The sequence below is a fragment of the Larus michahellis genome, chromosome 2, assembly GCF_964199755.1.
Source record: "Larus michahellis chromosome 2, bLarMic1.1, whole genome shotgun sequence".
Taxonomy (NCBI): Eukaryota; Metazoa; Chordata; class Aves; order Charadriiformes; family Laridae; genus Larus; species Larus michahellis.
Window position 1 is genome coordinate 34,275,832 of NC_133897.1, and position 20,828 is coordinate 34,296,659.

Sequence of the window (20,828 nt, forward strand, 5' to 3'; positions counted from 1 at the left end):
AATTTGACATAGAAATCCTCTGTCTGCATGGAATTATTTTCAAAGTTTATGAATCTGGAAATATTCTACAAGGTATTCATAGACAAATAGGCTTTAAAGTTAAAAAGGTTATTATTACAACATGCTAATATGACTTCTTCCATGTTGCAAGTAGAACCACCATAATTTCTACATCATTTCCGTGATTTCTGTATAAAAATACCCCTGCTACCTTGAGATTTGAATGATTATAAATAGATAATATTATTATATAGAAAATATTTTTATAAATAATTTTCTAGTAACCATATCATTAATATATTAATATTGCATGATTATATTAGCATTATAACTCGCTTAAATAACTTTAAATAACGAAAAAATTCAAAACAGGGCTCTGTAACCTACAAAATCTCTAGCAAGAGTAATTTTTATTGAGGTATTAACAGAGGCATAGTCTACTTAATTTAATGCATTCATCTCTAATTTCATATTTACCTGAGAAGCTTCTCACTGAGCATACTGTGTTCACAATGCCAAAGATTACCCTTGGTACCTGAGAGCAAATTTTGCCTGCCTTGATGAAAATAGTCTTTCAGAGCCAAAGATGAGCTTCCCCTCTCTAAGTTTGGCTTTCTGAACATCGTGCTTCTTAATAAGTCCAGATTTGTCCATGACAATCAAGATAGAGGTGTTTAATTCCAAGAGGCCTTCGTCCTTTCTGAAAATTGGTGCAAACATATCTTCTGGGGAGATTCCTTTCTCCTCATTGAGTAGTAACTAGCCTAGAGGAGTTGCAGAAGCAAGACAGTTAACTTTTCTTTGGTTAAAGGTAGGTGAGAAGAATCCTGATGATGAAATTAAAGGGGTTTTTTCCTATCCAGCAGTATTTGCTTCAAGATGTAGAAAGGTCAATAGATTAAATATGAAATGACATTAAATGAAATAATAAGCAAGTTTTCTGTTAACATAGACCAAGTTGCTAAAATTTATATTTAAATTCTATAAAAATAAAATAAACTGCAAAACCTTCTATGTTCAGTCAAAATTTTACACTAGTTCTTCATATGGATTTTAAGAGAGGTATTGTGGAACTCAGAGGGGTCTTTGCAATAAGCTTACCAGTACGCTTCACTGGGAAAAAATATTTTCGCATAAATCCAGGTGACAGGAGATTCTATTGATTCTGTTATTTTGCACTAACCCGTGAATGAAATGGAATCCAAAAACAACTTTCTCCTCAGATGCAGCTGTCATTATTTCACTGATAAGAGTAAGCAGTATTTTAGAAGGGGTGCAGAGATGAAGCATATGGATAGGAGATGGTGAAGGTAAGGAAGAGATACAGTGAGTGAGAAGGTGCCCTGTAAACTCCCGATACACAGCTGTTAACCTTCCTGCAATGTCTCAGACAAAGTCCAGCTCCCTTGTCAGCCCCTGCTTCTCCAGCCCCCTCAGCTATCACAAATGCCCTGCACATATCCTTCTACACATACACACTGGTACTGTACACATACATATTTGGGCTGACAATTAAGACTTACGGGTTTTTTTTTAGTGTTCTGCTTCAAACATCTGGACACTTTCAGGCCGTGGTCTGTCTAGAATTTATTTTCAATGTATTTTGAAGGCAGACTGCAATTAAAACTGATCTTGGTAGCACAAGGTGTTGGTACCTTTAGATGACGCTAGTACACACTAAAATTTTCCAGGGAATGGAAGACCCTAAGAAGGAGAGAAGCTATAAAGCCAGTTGTGGTGTTTTTATTGTTGCTTCAACAATTTAGTCCTTGAGCTGAAAGGCAGAGAGAATAACAGGAAAAAGCTGGCCACAGAACAAATAAATAAGACATTGGCTTTTATTTATTACAACACATTGGACAAAAATGAACAACGGCAACTATCAGCTTTCATGCACTTCCTTGGAAAATGCCAGTGTTGTGTAACTTGACCAAAAGGACCATGTATACCACTGCACACGTGCAATGCCAGAAGCACTAGCAGAAAAAGGCCATTTCATGTGGAGGTCCTGTTTAGCTGGCATATTTGTTGTGTTGATCCAAAATTATCAGTTTAGCATATCATTGCACATTTTCTACTCTTTCAATTTTCAGAAGAATTCCAATAAACTCCTTTTGCTGCTGAACGAGAACGATATTAGAAAGCACTGTCCAGAGACTTGGAGGGATAGGAAGGAGAAAAGAAAGGTCAATGCAAAAGAAAAGGCTTAGATGAAGAAAGGTATGTCAGAGCAAAGCTTCCCATGAAAGATTATTAAGAATAAAGCTTTTTTTTTAAACAAACATAAAAAACAATATATAAATCAAGAGCACAAAAGCCCTTTTTTATGATTTTTTTGGTGCTGTTTAATTCCTTTATATCTTTTTTTGCCATTGTTAAAAAACAGCCAGAACTTCAAAGGCAAGCTGCATGTGTTCTAAATCAGGACTTCAGTGCTGATGTATGACAGCACAAAAATTAAAACTAAATAAATGTGCTGTCTAAACTCCCATATTTCTCAAAAAAACTGCTTTAAAGGCTTTAAAAAATTAGAATTATTGCTTGATCTTACTTTACCAACCATAATGTTTTCACCAGAGTAAATGACAAAATATTATATTAAAAAGAGAGAAAGAAAAAAGACTGGTGTCTGAATATATCGGAACACCTGTATTTGGCTGTCTTGCAGTTTTGTCAGACATGCAAGGGGGAAAATGAAACTTTGCAGTGATTTGCCTGATAGGGAATATGAACTGCATAAATTCTCAGCTTATCCACTGTTTCTGGAAGGCTCCTTGACAGTCAGGGGAAATCAATGAAAACAAGGCAGTATGTCTAGGAAGGAAAGAATAACATTCCTGGTTTATCACATAAAGATGGTTGAAGGACGGACAGATTCTCATGAAAAATCGTGAAAGTTTTCCACTATTTTATTTTCAAAATATGAACTTTGTAACAGGTCAAGTTATTATTCCATTTTATTTTACTGTCTTTGGACCTGATCTTGCTGTTTTCTCTCCTTAAGTGAAATGGCATGTCTGAGACTAAAGGTGTCTGATCAGAGTACAGCAGTTAAATCTGCTTGCAAAAATTTGCGGAACTGGGGCCTTTGTGGAGTCCCTTTTCCTCTGGTATTTACTTTTACAATGGCCATTTGCTGTTCTGCTACTAAGTCGTCTTGATTTGTATTGACTCATTTGTTTTATCAGGTTGCAAAAGGGGCAAGTGGCCCAGGCAAATAGGAATGCAAACACTGTTCTTTTTAGTAAACAGTTCTTTGACTTTTAAAACTCATTTATCCCATCCCTGCTTGTGTTCCTTTTTCATTTCCTATTGAGAAATAGTCACAGGATCTAATTTGTGTTCTTGCTGAAGTCTGAGGAGTGACATTTCTTTGCAAAGATTCCTGAATGTTAGTGTGATCAAGAGAACTGGTTATTTACTAGTTATCTTTTTATCTTAATTAATCCCTATTCTGTTGTATATAAAGTTTCAATTACACATTAAGAGAGCAGATACTATAAGATGACATTTTATGAGCACTAATAAGAAATGCATAATTAGGGTTAGGAAGTCAAGGTAAGCATTGTGTGGGGAGAATCTAAGCTGAACAAAACATTTGGCAAATGTTAACAGACATCTTCAGAAACAACTTTATGAACATAACAATTGGCAAATACTAACGTATGTTTACAAACAGTATTATGAATATGAAGCAGGGCTACACTATTTGAATTATTTCTTTGTAATTAATACTCCAATCAGTCCTAATAGTGTATAAAAGATTGGCGATGCTTACATATAACACAAGGACAGGGATAACCTCCTAGTGAGTTTGAGGTATTCTGGGCTACCCCGACTTTAACCACCCAACTTTGGTGTCTGAATTGAAAGCTCAGATCCTTTAGATGGCCAGTGAATCTCCAGAGGATGACTGAAGAGTACCAGAACTCTCCAGCAAAACAGCCTGTCAGCCTAAGAGAGGTTTGAAGACTCTCTCAGGGTTAATTGCAGATTTTTGGATATTTACTAAGTGCTAAAGTTGCCTCTCCCACATATGGACTTCAGAGTTTGCCAAGATTCCTCTTGGAGCCAGTTACTTTGAGATTTTTAACGTGCACTACTGATATAGATAACACATTTTCATTTTTGTTAAATTTTCTAATAAAGGCTTTACAATGTCTAATCAAGGAAAGGGTTTGTCACTGTTTCCATACAGATGTCACCTAGAATGCACAAATGGAAATTATATGTGTGCTTTGCATATTGAACGTTTTAAAACGTGGCCTGAAATTTTGTTTATATTAAAAAGAAATAGCAAGACTTTAAGATGCTGGATAGTTAGAGCCGGAGCAAGCAGAAGTTACATTTATGTTGCCTATGTTTTCTCTTCTGCCTTTTTCTTGGAGAAGTCCTCAGAATTTTTTATTTGTAGCAGTCCTTTGATGACCGACAAGAGAATACTCTTGGGCTGGCAAAGTGTCATTACCTTTTCTTATTACAGTCTTTGCTGTCCAATGAACTGCTAAAACTTGTCATTTCTCTTCTCCTCATTTAATTCCTAATTAAGATATCATCAGCATGTGAAAATAAATAAATAAAAAATTTGAATCTGGATCCACTGAAAGTAGCATCAGTAGAGGCTCTTTCCAGAGCAAGCTTTCCAGTTTGGCACAAAATTTCATCCAGCTGTAGGATGAATGAGTTGCTCACTTTAGGCTCAGCTGAAATTGTTTACACACTCTTTCTTTGAAACAGTAAATCTAGAAATTGCATGTAAAAACTATGCACAAAGGAACATTATTTGGGTTGCAAGGTCAATTGCTCTGAAGTTAGGCCAAGTGAGATTTATGATTGCTTGCACAATGGACCCCTTTTGCATATGGTTTAAGATAGAGTTAATTGAATGAACATCTACTATTCTGGACTTTTGTTTTTCTAGGTATAGAGAAGGCCAGGTTCAGAGTTTAACTATAAACCAGCAACAAACGTTAACTTCAAAGTTTCTGCCTAAATCTGAAAAATAGAGGAAATAAATGTTCCTCTACCTTTCTTCTATACATCAGTTTTTTCTGTTATCCTCTTTTCTATAATGAAAAATAAGCTTAAACACCATGAGCTCTTTTTAAAAAAGTTGTTGATACAATAATGGTCCCAGATTTCTTGTTTCTTGAATCTTAATTTCAGATTAAATAAAAATGTTTTTATTTCTCTATTTGTCCAGTTTGCAATATCAATCAGCAGGTCACCTATGCATTGCAACTGGCCATGAAAAGCCACAGCCAGAAATTCAGAGCTCTGATCCAAATATTAAATTGGATGCACGATATAGTAGTCCCATAGAACAGATAATAGTCATGTTGAAACAAATTTATCTTGAGCATTTCCAGACATATTGAGGAGTCAGGAAGACACAATACAGCAGGTACAAGAAGAAGTAAAACCATCCTAGTCTGAAGGGGTCACAAGGAATATTCCTACCTGTTCCTTGGGCAACTGAAACAGGATAGGATGAAAAAGCTCCCCGTTTTTTTACAACCCCCTCTGCCTGCAACCACACACCCGCTCACTCACACTTGTATGAGCCTTGCCAGCTGCACATGTTGGATTTCACACCTCTTGAATAGGCAACATCCGGGTCTTACTCTGATTTGTATAGATTTTAGCACTAAAGAAATGTGTTTTATTAATAGCTACCACCACCAAAAATTGTCTGTAGTTTGGAAATGACTTTTTTCTTTACTTACCTGCAAGCATTTGCCCTCAGACATGTTTTCTACTCAGATCTGAGCACTCAGTCCTTGCAAGTGTTATAATAAATACATAGATTTACTGTTTGGGTTCACAATGGGTATGAGGGAAAGAAAATGAAAGCTTTTTGTTTGTGGTCTTTGTTAAAAAGACTTCCAGACTATCTTCGAGCTGTTCCAGGTTGAGCTAGGTGTATGCCAGGGCTCATCATCTTGAGATGGTGTTACACAGCACATAGGAGGGAGATAGAAGCCACCTTTTCCACTGCCACTAAGGATTCGTATATACGGAAAGGTAATTTGAATTTATTTATGATAACCCATTAGAATAAGACGTGGTCTGGTAAGACATATAAGTAGCTAAAAGGTTAGAAAGAGCAACTGCTGTTGGCTCCTTGAGTCCAGATGAGTTCAGGAAACTGTTGGGCATTCACTGTAAAATCTCTGTTCTTGTTGATAAAATGTGGATCTCCAAATATGCATTTGAACTTTAATGTGGATTTCATTCCCAATTTCTAAACTTATTTTACTGTTGTTAAAAGAAGAGAAAGGTTTGCACTTACTTGGCCAAATTTTGCTCACAGTTACAGAGGTGTAAATACATTACAGCCATGGGATTACTTCAGATTTTGTCTCTGTGACAGTATGGTAGTACATCTGAATAAATGGCAAGTGATGTGATTGCTCCCAGGGAGAAGTACCAGCTTATTTACATACCTTATTTACTTTGAGTGTTATCACTGACATTTTTGCCTACACATACAAACCTGTCACCTGAAACACACTGTATTTTCAATTCAGTACCAACTACCTCTGTTTAGACCTTGTATGAATTAGTAACCAGTCACTGAGGAATCCAGAGTTCACTGCAGGAAAAACCTGAATCATGTTCATGTCAATACAGCTGTGGGACTGCCTCACCTTTCTCTGTATATGAAGGATACAAAAGTATATCCCTGGAGAAGGATTCAGAAATGGTCTGCATCCCTTTGCAGAAATAAGATCATAAGCTTTCTCTGTTCTCTTTCTTGTCATTCCTGGTGGTTATAACAAAATCTAAGTCCTTGAAAATATTTAGTTTCATATTCATTTTGTTCTTGCTCATCCACTTAGTCACCCTGTAATTTCACTTATATGCCTTTATTCTCTTTTAGACACAGATGTATTTATTTGTTATTCAATAACAATATGTTTTATTAACCCAACATACATTTTTATCCTTTCCCCAAATCTATTATGTCTAATTTTTTGTTTTCTTTCATCTTTCTCTCTTATGTCTAATTTTTTGTTTTCTTTCATCTCTCTCGTGTGTAATTAATATTAATTAATTAATTATTACCCTCTAACATAGCATCGAGCTGTAATATTTAGGTAAAAAAGTGAAAAGATGCTAGAATTTTTGTCCGTGACCATTTCTTTTATGAAATTAAATGAGCAGTTTGGCTAAAACTGATAATGACTAAAAAGTGCATCTTTCTCTGCTAGAGTGACCGCTGTATACTCTGATAAGTGGAGCGGTTCTGAATTTGATATTTTTCTTTTGTTGAGCTTCTTTATTTATCTGTAGTGAGACAGTCAAACACCTTTGTTATCAAGGGTTTCTAAGTGACTTTGCTATGAAGTTTGGATAATTTTTGCCCAGGCTTTCAGCTGCTGTGGCTCTTCAACTTTGTTAGAAGGAAGAATAAATGCAATCCTGCTGTTGCAGTTTGGTATACGTTGTTTGCTAAGTTTCTGGAGTCACTAGGGAGCTTTGAGCTCTGACAGCAGGTTGTTTTACTTCTAGTTGTTAAAACTCTGGAGGGAGAAACAGTAGCTATTCTGTTAGTAGATTTTCAGTGTCTCCATTTAAAAAAGCCGATATAGTGTTTTCCCTTGAAGAAAAAAATTACTGATGTTGCTCAAAAACTGTATTTTAACACTGAATGAATGATTTTTGCCCTGTTCTGAACTTCCCACTTTTAAGGAGAATGACTAAGATGACTGTGGTAATGCAGCTGCAACAACATCTGGAGTCCTCAAATTACCTTGACACTAGTTAGCTGGATTTAGGTCTGAGTGTAGCACAGAAATATCATTGTTTGTCTTGATCTTTCTATTGTTCAATGAAGACCAATTATTTTAGGCCTGCCAACTTCCCGTAATGCTGCTGTCCTGCTATGGTAACAGGAGGGATATTGGTCATTTGCTTACCCATGGATCTTGCAGAATCAAGTCATTCCTGAGTGACTCTGCTCCTCACTCTGAGAAAATCCAGAAAGTAGTACTCCATAACTGCTCAGACAACTGAAGGCATTTTTCACCCAGGTCTTTTTATGATGCACCTGCATGCTTATTTCATTGTTTTAAATTTCTCTAAGAAAAGGTAGAAAACCACTGGGTGAAGAGTTCCATGAGAGTTTCTGGAGCACTTGTTCTCAAGCGGTAATTAGTGGGTCACTGCTTGGCTGCAGAAGTTCACAGAAGGACTCTTTCTGAGAACTGTATGTCAGAAGACTGGAAAGACAGGAATGAGATATTCAATATTCTAAGAAAAGATTTTATACTCGTATGTGTTTCCTCGGGGGGAGAATTTCTGGTGAAACAAAAAGACCACTCCCATTCCAATTAACTTGATCCAGATCACAAGTTGTATCATACACGAAGCCCTCTCATTCACCCAGCAGACAAACCTCACCCTAGTGTCTACAAAATGAAAAAAAAAAAGGAAAATCTTTACTCTCATTCTTTAAAAATTTTACTTATCTGTGATGAGGACGAGTCATATATTTCATTCTGGGGAACAGCCAATAAAACTATCTTCTACATCTTTCCACCTCCTGTGCATCAGAACAAAGTGGCGTCAGTCCTGCCTTCACCTGAGGCCTATGCAATTCCCCGCCACCTTTTCTTGTGCTCCGAGCAGGTTAAGGCTCTTGCAAATTCTGCTGTGTAATAACATGAGTGACAAAGTTCTGACATGACTTCTCCATTCGAGAAGAAAGTTGGATAGAACCAACTATGTAATTCAAATGGTAGCTACAGTTTCTTTTTCTCTGTGGGGTTTTACCCTCCATTTCAAGGCATCTCTCTGTCCTTTTAAGAGTATGAAAAGGGACAAAGGGGCTGTTGTATGGGTTGAAATCACATCCTTAATTCTTACACATTTTTGTAATAGAACAGCATAATAGAAAGTTGCTCAAAGTATTTTGCTTGGAAATTGCAATTAATCAGAAGACTGTAAGGAGTCAGACCTCAAACCTAGTTTCAATACCATTTCCTTTAGTGAGTTTTACACATTACCTTTTCAATAAGTGGTGACAGGCAGTGCATTTCTGGGTGATTATAGCATATGTCAGGTGGGGTTAACGGGCACAAGGCCAAAGGGAAAGTGAGTAACTACTCGAGATGTACAGTAATCCCTTAGAAATGCACTGCCTTATTCCCTTCTGATATTATAAAATGATGTTTATTAAACAAAGTTATCCAAATCCTGAGGAGCACTAGACCTCTGATACTAATATTGAGTTCACCAGGAGACTTGATGCCAAATTGCTCAGGAAATAGAGTATTTACCTCAAGTCTATCCACCTACAAGAACCCATCCCTGATATGCTTGTTGTATCTATGTCCCTAGTCTTGCAATGATGAATGATCCACATCTGGAGGCCAGGTCTTTAGATAATGGTATATGCTGATTAACACTGGCTAAGGAACTAGCCCTTAATTTAATGCGCTATGTTGATGTGGCGGGGTCAATGAATGACTGCAAATAAAGTGAGAGCCTTAATTTGTAGACTGAGAAACTGTATATGTTGGAAAGATCGTTTAGTCCATGCTGCTTTTCTTGGCAGAATTTTGTAGACCATCTTCAGAAAATGGCAGTCAGTTCTCAGCTTCTGAGTGATTGGCTTTAAATCAGATCCTTCGTGTTAGTCTCTTGGGTCAATTCAAAATTAACTGACTTGGCTTTTCATCAGTTAAAAAAAGAAATAAGGCTAGATCTTCCCATCAGATTGTTTTCAGTCATAACTCAGTGCCCACATTTCAGCTATACTCATTTATAACAGCAGAAACTTTGCCCCACATATTTTAAAAATGTGTCAAGTTGATTTTATAGGCAGTAGCATTATAATAAACTTCTCCAAACTTTATCAAGCTTACTGATTTATTTGGATAGTCAATAGTAGTATCTGATTTTCATTCCAGTGTGGATTAGAAACAAATTCCTCATACTTTGAATTATTTTTTTTATCAGATGTCTTGTTTTCTAGCCAACCCGTTACTGAGTCTGGACTCAGATTTGGAGATATAATCATCTGTAATTTGTAACATCAGATGCAAGTATTGTATATCAGTTTAAATCAGACAACTTGATCAGATTTGGAAGAAGTTATCATGATAACAGTACTACTACTTACACTATCAGCTTGTCAGAGTTCACAATATGTGGGACAGATTTTCAGGAGATAATTATCAGTCTGATTAGGCTATCCCCATAGAATCCCTTTAGAGGGATTTTTAATCTCCAGGGAAAAAGAAAAAAAGAAAAAAAGAAAAAGAGAAACCCCAAGTCCCATGTAGAATCTCCACACCCAGATGAAGCAACAGCCTTTTTCAGAGAGATCAGAACCCAAGTTTCTGAAGGGCCACCTTGCTGTTTGCAGTTCCATATTTCCTCTCTTGGTTTATGCTTTCTGATGCAGAACAGCTAAATGTTCCTGAAAAAAGCATTGAAGAACTCTGAGGGACAGATAATCTTGCTTCCTGGGCAGCTTTACTTAATAGAAGATTTACTAAATGGGAATCAAAATTAAAAAAAAAGGGGGGGGGGAGGATGGCAGGACATTGGAGAAATTAGTACTTGGGCCAGGTGTGGGATGGGGTAGAGATGAAGAGAACGTGAAGAAAATGAGAAGAAAGGAAGGCAAAAGCAAATAGGTAGCAAGAACAGGTCTAAAAAACATCCAGACAGTCTTGGGAATGTCCAAAAGTTCCTGCTTTGGCTCTGGCAGCTGAAATCTGTGGTTGAATATTTTCCTTCTGAATCCACATGACAGCATTGTAACAGCTCTAAAACCATCATCATTATTTTGTACATTGCTGTGACCTTTCCTGGACGATGTAGAATCCCTATTGCTTAATAGCACAGGGTACAAAAGAAATCCCTTCCCCTTTTTTAGTATGAATGAACTGGGAGAAGGGTTTGGGGGAGTCTTCCTCCTCCACGTGTTTTCTCTGATCAACATTTTGTCAGGTGGCCAGTGCTGCCGTTGTGTGATGGAAGTGCACAAGTTCCTCCTTCCCAGAGGACTACGCAAACACAATGGACTATATGACCCGCTTGGGTACATGCATACCTCAAAAGGGCTGAAGATGCTCAAACCATCCTACTGAGCATTGTGGAGGTGGGCTTTTGCTGTGGTGAGACAGGTTTGCATTCTTCAGCTTTAGAAGAGGTATCCTATGTATCCTTGAGTATGTATTTAATAGAGATTTAGGAAGTTATGTTTAGTGTAGCAGCTAAAGAGCAGTTAATTATGAAAAACATATTACTGTAGAACTAACAGGCATGCAATAAAAACATCTATTACATAAATTGTTAATCCATAAAAAGTGTGTTCCTAAAACGATTGGTATTTATTTAACGTACAATTACTGTCTAATTTAATCTAAATTAAATGCCTGCTCAAGACATGTAATTTGAAGTGGTACTGAGCTTCCTTCTCCAGTATTAGAAGCAAGAAATCAGCAGCTAATGCCTGGAGGCCACATCTCTACCATTTAAATTTAGGTACCTCAATACTAACATTCATAATTTCAGCCATTTGGAAAATGTTTTTCATAAGAATGTATTTGGCATTAAAATATCCCTTTCCCCCTCACTCAGGGACACATCCTGCTAACTGAGTCAAACCTCTGACTTAATCCAAATGAAGTTTTGATTGAATAAAAGGTCCTCAATTAAGACCTGAGAAGAAAATGTGTTTTCTTATCGTAGAACACAAGCTTTGCAAAATGTTCTATCCCCTGCCAGTGCTGGAAGGGTAAATTATCATTTGATTCCTGTATGGACATATTTATTTAGGACACATACCCTGATGACTCAGGAAGTTATGTAAAAACTGACCCAGTTAATTTTAGATGCTATTGTTGGAAGAATATCAATGAAAATTAATCAAATAGTCACGAAGGAACCACAGGGAAGGAGCACAGAACACTGGTGGGTAGACTTTTGGCAATGATCATCGCAACAGTTTTAATGAGAGAAAAACACATTCTCAAGTAAATTAGAGAGTAATGACATGATTAAATGGTAAATAATAGTTAAATACATGCTTGGAGGTCCAGGACAGAGACTGTGGAGTTTTTGTGTTTTGCGTGTATTCCTCTCCAGGCTGCTCCGAGTAGCCAGAGGAGCTCACCAGAACTCTGCCTGCAATTTAGGGTCGGGTTGTAGCTTTTAAGATGTTGAAGACGGAAGAGCTGTTGAGGCCCCGCTGCTGAGGCTGAAAAAGCTGAGACTTTCTCCATAACTCCAAAGCTTCACCAACCTTTCCGTTGTCGACGTGTCCTTGTTCCTCCACCAGCCACCTCCCCTGAGCAAGGGCCAGCGCCACAGCTCTGCTCTCCTCAGCCTGCTGCCACACAGAAAATGACTGCGCAGGAGACATCTGCTCTCCTTATGTACATTGGGGGAGAGGCAAAGGGTCTGTCTTCTGCTGAGGCAGGATTAGTCCCCGCTAACTGGGCGTTTGCACATTTGCTGGCGAGCAAATTGAGTTGCCTACATGACTGTTTATGCAAACAAGGAGTGCTGCGGTGCTGGTGGGGAGTGTACCCTGTCCATATGGTTCTTTTCCTTGTCTTCTGAGGAAAGGATGTGGAAAGAATAATATTCACAAGTTGTCTTCATTCTCAAACGTTTCTTTCTCAAAATGGGAGGCTGTACATACAAACTCTGACTTGTTAGCTTTACTTCGTCTAGCTGTAACACACAACACAGTTGTGTGCTGAGTCTATTGGAGAGGAACTGGCCTGATTAAGATGTGCTTCACCTGCTCTCTGTCCGCCACTTTCTATTTCAAGTTGTCAGACTAAGGATACCTCAAAAATAAAAATAGAAAACTGAAATAAATCTGGGTTCTCTTTTTATAAGGTTTAACATTTTATTGGTTTTCAGTAAGTCCAGGTAGTGTTGCTCCAAAAAGTTGCTCCAGCAGCTTTGGTCAAATGAGGCAGAAGCTTCACCTATGTCATTCCTTGTTTGGCAGAAGTAGAAGGAGCACATGGGGAGCTCATCTGTTACAAAGAAAAAAAAAAAACAAGCAAAACCAGGGCTCCTTAGTGTTATACTGGGAGACCAGTCCACTAAGACCTGAATTACTTGCTTAGATGGTAAGTGAAGTGATCAGCACACTGTGTCCTTTAATAACAGCCTGGCAGCTTGCTCATTAGTATAATACAGTATTAATTTTCTCTCTTTCTGCCTTCCCACAATAGAATATTTTCTTACATAAGGCTGAATATTTCGTCTCCTCCACTAATAGCATTGGAGGAGGGGAAAGGGTATAATTAAAACTGTTCTGGTTTTGTTTCAGAAGTTCATATTTTTACTTCAAAGTCCAGCAGATAACAGCTCATATACTGCATATTTCTCCAATAAATAACATGGTTTATAATGGTTTCCATTTTAATCTGGTTTTTCTTGCTCAGATGCACAATTGTGTGCCCACAGGTTTTTTTGTTATGAAAATGTAAACCAATTGGTGAGTAGGATTTTCCAAACTACTTAGTAGTGTTTTGATGTTGTTTCTTATGTAAAGTGAACGTTTATCATTGTCTCTACTAAGATCATAGCAAACAAGTATTAAGTGCTTTTGCAAATTCTACCCTGAATGTCTAAATATTGGATCTGTGAAGGAAACAGGTACTTTTAACATTTAGATTACAGAAATTATGAAAAGAATAGTTGGCACAGAACCATGGTCTCGATTTCCTGGCACACTGCATGAGCCTAATTTTAAAAATTTTGACACTTTTGAGCACGTTTATGAGATTTGAGAAATACCCCTGTATGTGTAAACTTTTCTCACTTATTGGCTGAAATGATTGGATTTTTAAGTACTATTTCTTTTTATTATTATTAATTTGTGACATTTTTACTCATGTTTATGACACAAATAATTATGGATACTGCCAGGGCCCTTTCAAGTCCTGATTAATAGATGCCTGTGAGGCACTCAGGCATTCAGACTCTAAATGGCCTGAAGGCACCTGCAGCCTCAAAGAAGCAATGCCCATTTAAAGCTGGACCAAAAATCAAGTGCTGATGTTTCAACATGATGTTCCACTTTATAACTGAACTTTTTCTGTTTTTATAAAATGCCACTAATCTATAATTGTTATGCACCACTGCAAAAGTATGAAGTTTTAGAGTATGCCAAATCCAAACCAAAACCCATCTTTTAAAGCCAGTATCACAGCTGGCACCTTTGTCAGCAGGCATAATGGAAGGGCCAAGAATTGCTGATGATTTCTAGAAATTCATGTGAGTTGGAAGATCCAGGATTCAAAATTCTCATCTGACTCCTTTCTCACCTTAGAGTTGGTCAGTGGGGTGTCCAATATGTGCTTGATCTCCTTATAGCAGGGAAGATGACTGATTCTTTTCGTGGTGCTTGTTACTATTTTCTTCTTGTTTTTCTTAATTATTTGGCATGAACTGCAGTCCATCTTAAAACCATTACTTGACTGGGATTCCTTTCTTTCCATTTTGTTACTTCTGCACTCCAGGGGATTTCCTTGAGGAAGCTAATAGCTTTCTTAGGTTGCTGCAGTGGCACAGGATCCAAGTTTCTTTGTTAAGAATTTCCATAACTCATTTGGTCACCGGTGATGTTGGTACTGTTGGCTAAAGTTATTTCCTCCCTTTCTAGCAAGTCACCTCTACTTTCTCAGGGTAGTTATGCTGAAGAAAAGCCCCCATCATATAGATTTGGTTTGGCAACACTTAATCTTGTTGCCGTGATCTCTGTTGGGAAAAATGTTTTCTGTATGGCTCATTGCATGGATCCTGACTCAGCTAGGGATGGTTATTATAACATTGATACCAGGAAAATCATTAGGAAACCAAGCAGACAAACTAACATTGTAACAATGTCTATGGGTTATGTTACGTATGGTTGCCTAAAAGAAGAAAAAGGCATTGAGAGAGTCTTTACATTTATTGCCACACATACCTCAGAAAATTACGATGTGGCTGTAGCAACATTTGCGGTCATACAAAATTTTCAAAATGTGCAGGGGAAACATGGTAGAGCTTTCCCTTCTTCACAGAAGCTGTATAACATGAAGGATAATGGTGTCTTAAAAGTGCTGTTGGATTTCTCACAGACCCGAAGGGTAAGTTGTAGATTTTGTGGATGCGAGGAGTCTGCGCCCGTTCATTCTTCTTCATTTCCTTTAAATGCTGTATGTACGACTCACTTTACGTTGCTGGCACTCTCTTATGAATCCAAAGATCACATGTGTAACATGCAGACAGAAATAAATCCTGTAGGTAAAAGAAAGTAGAAATTGGCTAAAGATCAAAGGTTATCCTCATTCCACTCCTTCCTTCACTTTTATTATCCTGTCTAAATTTGGTCTTTTGTAGAGAGGATTGGGTGGTGGGTTGTTTTTTTTTTTTTTCATGAAGAAAGGTTGAACTTAAATGAGAGTTTAAGATTTTATTTGTTTTTCAACCCTGTATGTAATTTGAACCACTTTGCTAGAATCAAAACTGCAGTTCTTAGACGGCACAGAAGATTCCGGAGTGGCTTAAGGAAACAATATTTCACCTCAAGAGTTCTGTGATCATCTATAGATTAAGTGGCAAATAGATCTTTTTTCTTTTTCTTTTTTCCTTTTTTTTTTGGTCTGAACAACTAAACCAAGTCTGGTATTATTAAAGTCCCTCAACAAAAATGGGCAAGTGCTTAACAAGGTCCTAAGACGTAAACAGAACGAATGGCCTGATTGCTGTTTTGCCAGATCAAGCCTTAGGTCTCCATCTTGGAAAAGTACTCTAGAAAATATGCTTGTAATTTTTATAGTTTTTAATTTTTGCTGACCTTCTTCACTGGAACATAATAAAAAGGTGTTGATTTTACTGTCTTTATAGAGCCCCAAGCTTTAGCAGGTACCTTCTAAATGCTTTATTTAAGGCTATGAAATGCACTGGAATGAGTAGTGATGATCAGTAGAGCAACTAGAACAGACCCAGTAGAAAAGAACATAATGTGAAAGGTATTTGACTCAATAGTTTCAAAGCTTTAATTATCATTACCCGCTTAAAGGAGATTAATCAAAAATAATAACCGTCCTGTTATTTGAAACTACCACAAAACTTCTCTCTAAAATCTTCTCTCCAAATTAACATTTTTTTCATGCAATTTTTCTTGTTGCTAAAAATGAAATAAATTAATTTGACTTGAATAATAGATGAAAACTTTTTGGTAATGTTTATGTAGTTATAGATCACCATAAAATGAAGCACTATCATTTTTGGCTGTGGTGTAGAATTACTTAGAACATGGTTGGTCAGGAGTGAGTGATGCTGGTAGAAATATCTATGAAGTTCTGGATGGTTTTAACTTATACCAAACTCTTGAATCAAAATAAGTGATACAGTTGTTAATGCTGCCTCCAAAACCACTTCAAAATAGAGCTTAGAGGTAACTTACGTTTACGCTATTTTTCACTCTGTGGTTGTATAGTATACTCAAACCCCAAATACAATGGAAGAAGCAATTTGTAAACACAAATTTAATTTGAAAAATAAAATCACTTTTAATTTTAGTTTCATAGTTTAACTGCAAATAGTACTTGTCGCTATATATGTTGGATATCTCTAAATATGATATGTCAGATATCTCTAAGTAACATGGGTAAATGTCACACCGATGTGCAAGTAGGAATTGAATCTGGGGCGATAATGGTTAATGAGGGCAAGAAGAGAAACAACTTCATGTTTCAACTAATCTCCAGCTACTAGGGATCAGCATGAGGGACATTATCTCACATCTGCCTCGTACAAAATTCCATGTACCTAACTCCAAAGCATCTGGTGTGGGCCATAGTCAGAAACAGGATACTGGACTAAATATATCCCGAGCTCCCTGTGCAATATCCGTGAGCTTTCTACATTCTCATGCAGCAGATGTGAAATATGCCAGTAATATCTGTTCTACTTTAATTATTTGCACTACTGTATTTGAATACCAGGTTTCGGTCACCTAACCAAGCAATTGCTGAAGCTAGCGGATGGCCGTGTTGTGCTGGCACTGGAGGGAGGACATGACCTTACTGCCATCTGTGATGCATCTGAAGCCTGTATAAACGCCCTTTTAGGAAATGAGGTAAAACATAAATCACAGTAGGTGGAGAGAATAATCCAAGTTTGCTGAAACTCCTATCTTTGATTTTCTTTTAGTAACAATAACATCAGTCCGTTTTTCATTTGGTATAACACAGGCAATTTGAACACATCTTAGAAATGAGCAGACCTCAGATGAGCTGGTTTGGATAAATATGTCTAAATTAGGTGATTATATAAATCCTTTAGTATTTGCCTAAATTATTCCCAGTTCTGAGTCAGATTTAATACCTCAAAATTGCTTTTGGTGATGTTGTGCTGAATACCAGACTTTACATCATTGGTAGTCATTGGTCTGCATATCATCTATCAGGATCAGACCTTCTGGCCAACTATCATTGACAAAAAATAGCTTTTGCAAGGTATCTGGTAATCTTAGGAACTGGATATTGCAAAGACACTTTTTTGCAGTATTTTAATCCTTCAACTGACATGTAAAAGAACATATTTCAGAGGCTTTTGAAATTGAAGAATGTTGATAAAATGTGTCCAAGACTTCAAAATAATTTTTTAAGTTATAAATGATAATTTGGGTTGATCTATATGTAATTTAAATGAGTGCCCAGGATTTATTGAATACTGTATATATTATGTAAACACTGTATATATTACGTAAAAACTTTTGAGAGTGGACTATCAGACTAAGTAAATATGAGTACGTCTTACTTGTGTACACAAACACAAGATAAGCGTTCAAGTTAGCAAAAATTGGTTTTGCTGTCCACTAGAAAATATCTTTTCTCCTACAAATATGGTGAGAAGGAAAATAAGCTTGCTGAAGGTACAGCCAAAATCATTTATGAAAGGACAAAAGCCTTTACCATAAATTGTGAATTTTGCAAGATCTTGTTATGAAGTGCAACGTGTTACTTTCTTTTCCCCAGGAGAAGTGCTATATAATCAACATAACAGCTATATAATCTTTCCAATCAAATGTATTAGAGCCAAATTGCAAGCCAGTCTGCCAGTTCCCTTCCACTTCAAGACTTCATACCTATGTGAATATATGTGAAATAATGCGTCTTCTGATGGATATTGCAAGGAAGGATTTTCTAAATGTTCTTTTTAACCACTGCTTTTTATCTTTATCACCCATCGAGAAAAATATTTTTATGCTTATTGTTTTTTACATTATACATGCAATGGATAAAGTGATAGTTTTTTCAAAAATATTCTCAAAAATGTAAAGTAGACGTGTCCACCAAAAAAAATAAGAAAAGCTTTCATTGGGTTTAATCTACAATCACCTTTGACAAGTCCCGTAAGGAGAGTTTTCCAGTGTGGTGACATGCACTATCAAAATAGATGCTCAGCTCAATGTTGGTCCTTTTATTTGGGTGCTGAAATGTGGCTTACAAAACCTAACTTCAGGCATTTGACAATCTTAGTACATACAGTGTTGCCTTCCTGATCAGCTGCCATTCCAGGGCACTCTCATTGATATCCCCTGTCATCACCTTCCCTGTGGTAGTATCTTATGGCACCAGTGGCTTTTCATAGCCCTTCTAAACCCATTCTCTGAAATTTGCACTCTTGTGGGACTCATGCAAATGGTACAAAGCTGATGATATGATGTGTCTTCCTCTGTGTAGGTGCCTGGGTCCTTCTATCCAGTTATGACCATTTGGTGGTGCTACCCATTTATGAAAACTGCCTTGTTTTGTTTTAACACTATATCACACCAAACTACTATTTCTGCAGTCACTGACTAGCCATTATGTGAGAAAAAATACCAATTGTGAGAAAAAGAAATGGCATAAGTGTACCGGAGTAGAGACTTTCTTCTATTTTATTTTAGAACAACTAGAGACTGGGAAATTAAGTAAATTATGAGTCTATCTGTTTGCAAAATACAGCAAAGCAAATTTCAGGAGAGGCAAGAATTTAATAACTGAGAATTAATACAAATGTAACCACACAGCCAGTTTTAATTCACTTGTAAAAGAACACAATCTTTAATAACTTGAAACATCTCGTGCAATAAGAGTTAGTCTCATGTGCTCTTACTCACAGCTTTGTCTTCAGGGACATGCATTAAATGGTCTGGCGCAACAGAATTTCAAAGAGAAAATATGCTGTGCCGCTAAGAAGAGAAAAACACTCCAGAGAGGATGTTGTTACCCACACTTCCATAAGAAACTGATGTTTGCTTAAAAGAATAACCAAAGGTGTTGCCGAGGAGCAGATACTAATGAGGAAGTCTGATGCCTAGTTAGCAGTTAGAAATCTGCACGTCTGTTGACATCTATAGATTTATGGCAGTCAACACCACATGACCCATAGCATATACATTGCTTGATTTCAGCATAATATTCATGAACCTGCACAGCAAATTCAAAGCGTGTTCCTGCCAGGCACAGAAAAAAATTGTTCTTCAAACAACCAATTATTGTAATTTGAGGATGCATACTTCCTTGAATGCAATTCTTTACAGGTGATTAATAGGATAATTATAACCTATTATCTGCCTTTCACTTTTACAAATAATAGTATGTAGTGCAACCCTAGTTTAAAAACATTGGCAAGATGAACTTCATTTTCTAAACGCTACACATGTAATTGAACTCAAATTAGAAAGGTTGGGAAAGGCCTTTGTAAGGTACTCTGCAGTTTGTCAGATGTATTTATTCATGTGCTGAGGATTAGAATTCATAAACATTTTGCAGGGCTTTTTGAAAACTTTTTCTTTTCTTTTGTTGTTTTTGGCCAGGAGTTGTCAATACAGAAATTCCCTGCTTCATATGTTCTATTACCAGCAGAATAACATTTTAAAAAAAGAGTAATTGTAAAACTAGCCGCAACTTCCAACTTTCATGGAGAGCTGGTCTGACATGTAGAGGTAACATCAAACTTACTAGTGAAAAATGCGTTCTTTTCTTAATTTGTCTCTGAATACCAAGAAGAAAAACAGACTGACATCCAAAATAGATATATTTTGCTCTTAGTTATACGTGGCCTATAGCACAGTGATCTGTTTAACAAGATAACTTTTTACTCTTCTCTTAACAAATGCAAGTGGAGCCACTAGGAAAAGAATACACTATCAAGTTAATCTTTTTTAAATAATTTGAGCATGGCACAGGAAATTCCTGCATACAGTTGTTGATTTTGAAGACTAACCAAAAAAACTATTAAAAAGGTCTCTTTTTCTTGGAAGAGCTCAGAATTTAAATGAGCTATCAGCCCCATCTATGTATGGTCAATACTTCTGAACTTCTCTGCAGAAGTACTTTTGAACAATAATTTCAAATTTTGGCAGAAAAACAAATGGGATTATAATTGTTGGTTTTCTCTGATTGGAGGTATTTCTATTGTTAAATGTTTCTTTCTAAGACCCAGTTCCCTAAACAGATGTGCCTAGTGCCTTCTTATATAATTTAGGGTATTCAGGACATCGGCTCAAGATTAGTAAACAGACTTTAGAGGAGACCCATACCCTTTCTGAGTGGCAACTGTCAGGCAAGACAACCTATCGTATCTGAAATGTCTCAGTCTGGTTTGGTTGTGTGAATCCCTCCTTAAATGATGAGAAAAATAAAAAGGAAATTAAAGAGATAAAGATAAGGATACATTTTATAAGGATAAAATTATTAATTAGAAAGGTTACATATAAAATTATTTTTTAAAAAGTAATTAAGATCTTGGGTTTTCTTGTCCGTGCTTCTGTGTACAAGCAGAACCTTTCCGTGTCATTTTGTGAA

General features: G+C 36.8%; 1 protein-coding gene across 8 annotated transcripts in view; it reads left to right on the forward strand.

Annotated features, from left to right (window-relative positions):
• The window catches only part of HDAC9 (histone deacetylase 9), a 487,500-nt gene that overhangs the window by 439,432 nt on the left and 27,240 nt on the right, over positions 1-20,828 (forward strand). For all 8 annotated transcript variants that reach the window (XM_074574812.1, XM_074574814.1, XM_074574815.1 and 5 more), the window contains one exon: positions 16,977-17,110. In XM_074574812.1, coding sequence (XP_074430913.1) covers positions 16,977-17,110 — 134 coding nt within the window. The remainder of the gene's footprint in view (positions 1-16,976; positions 17,111-20,828) is intronic.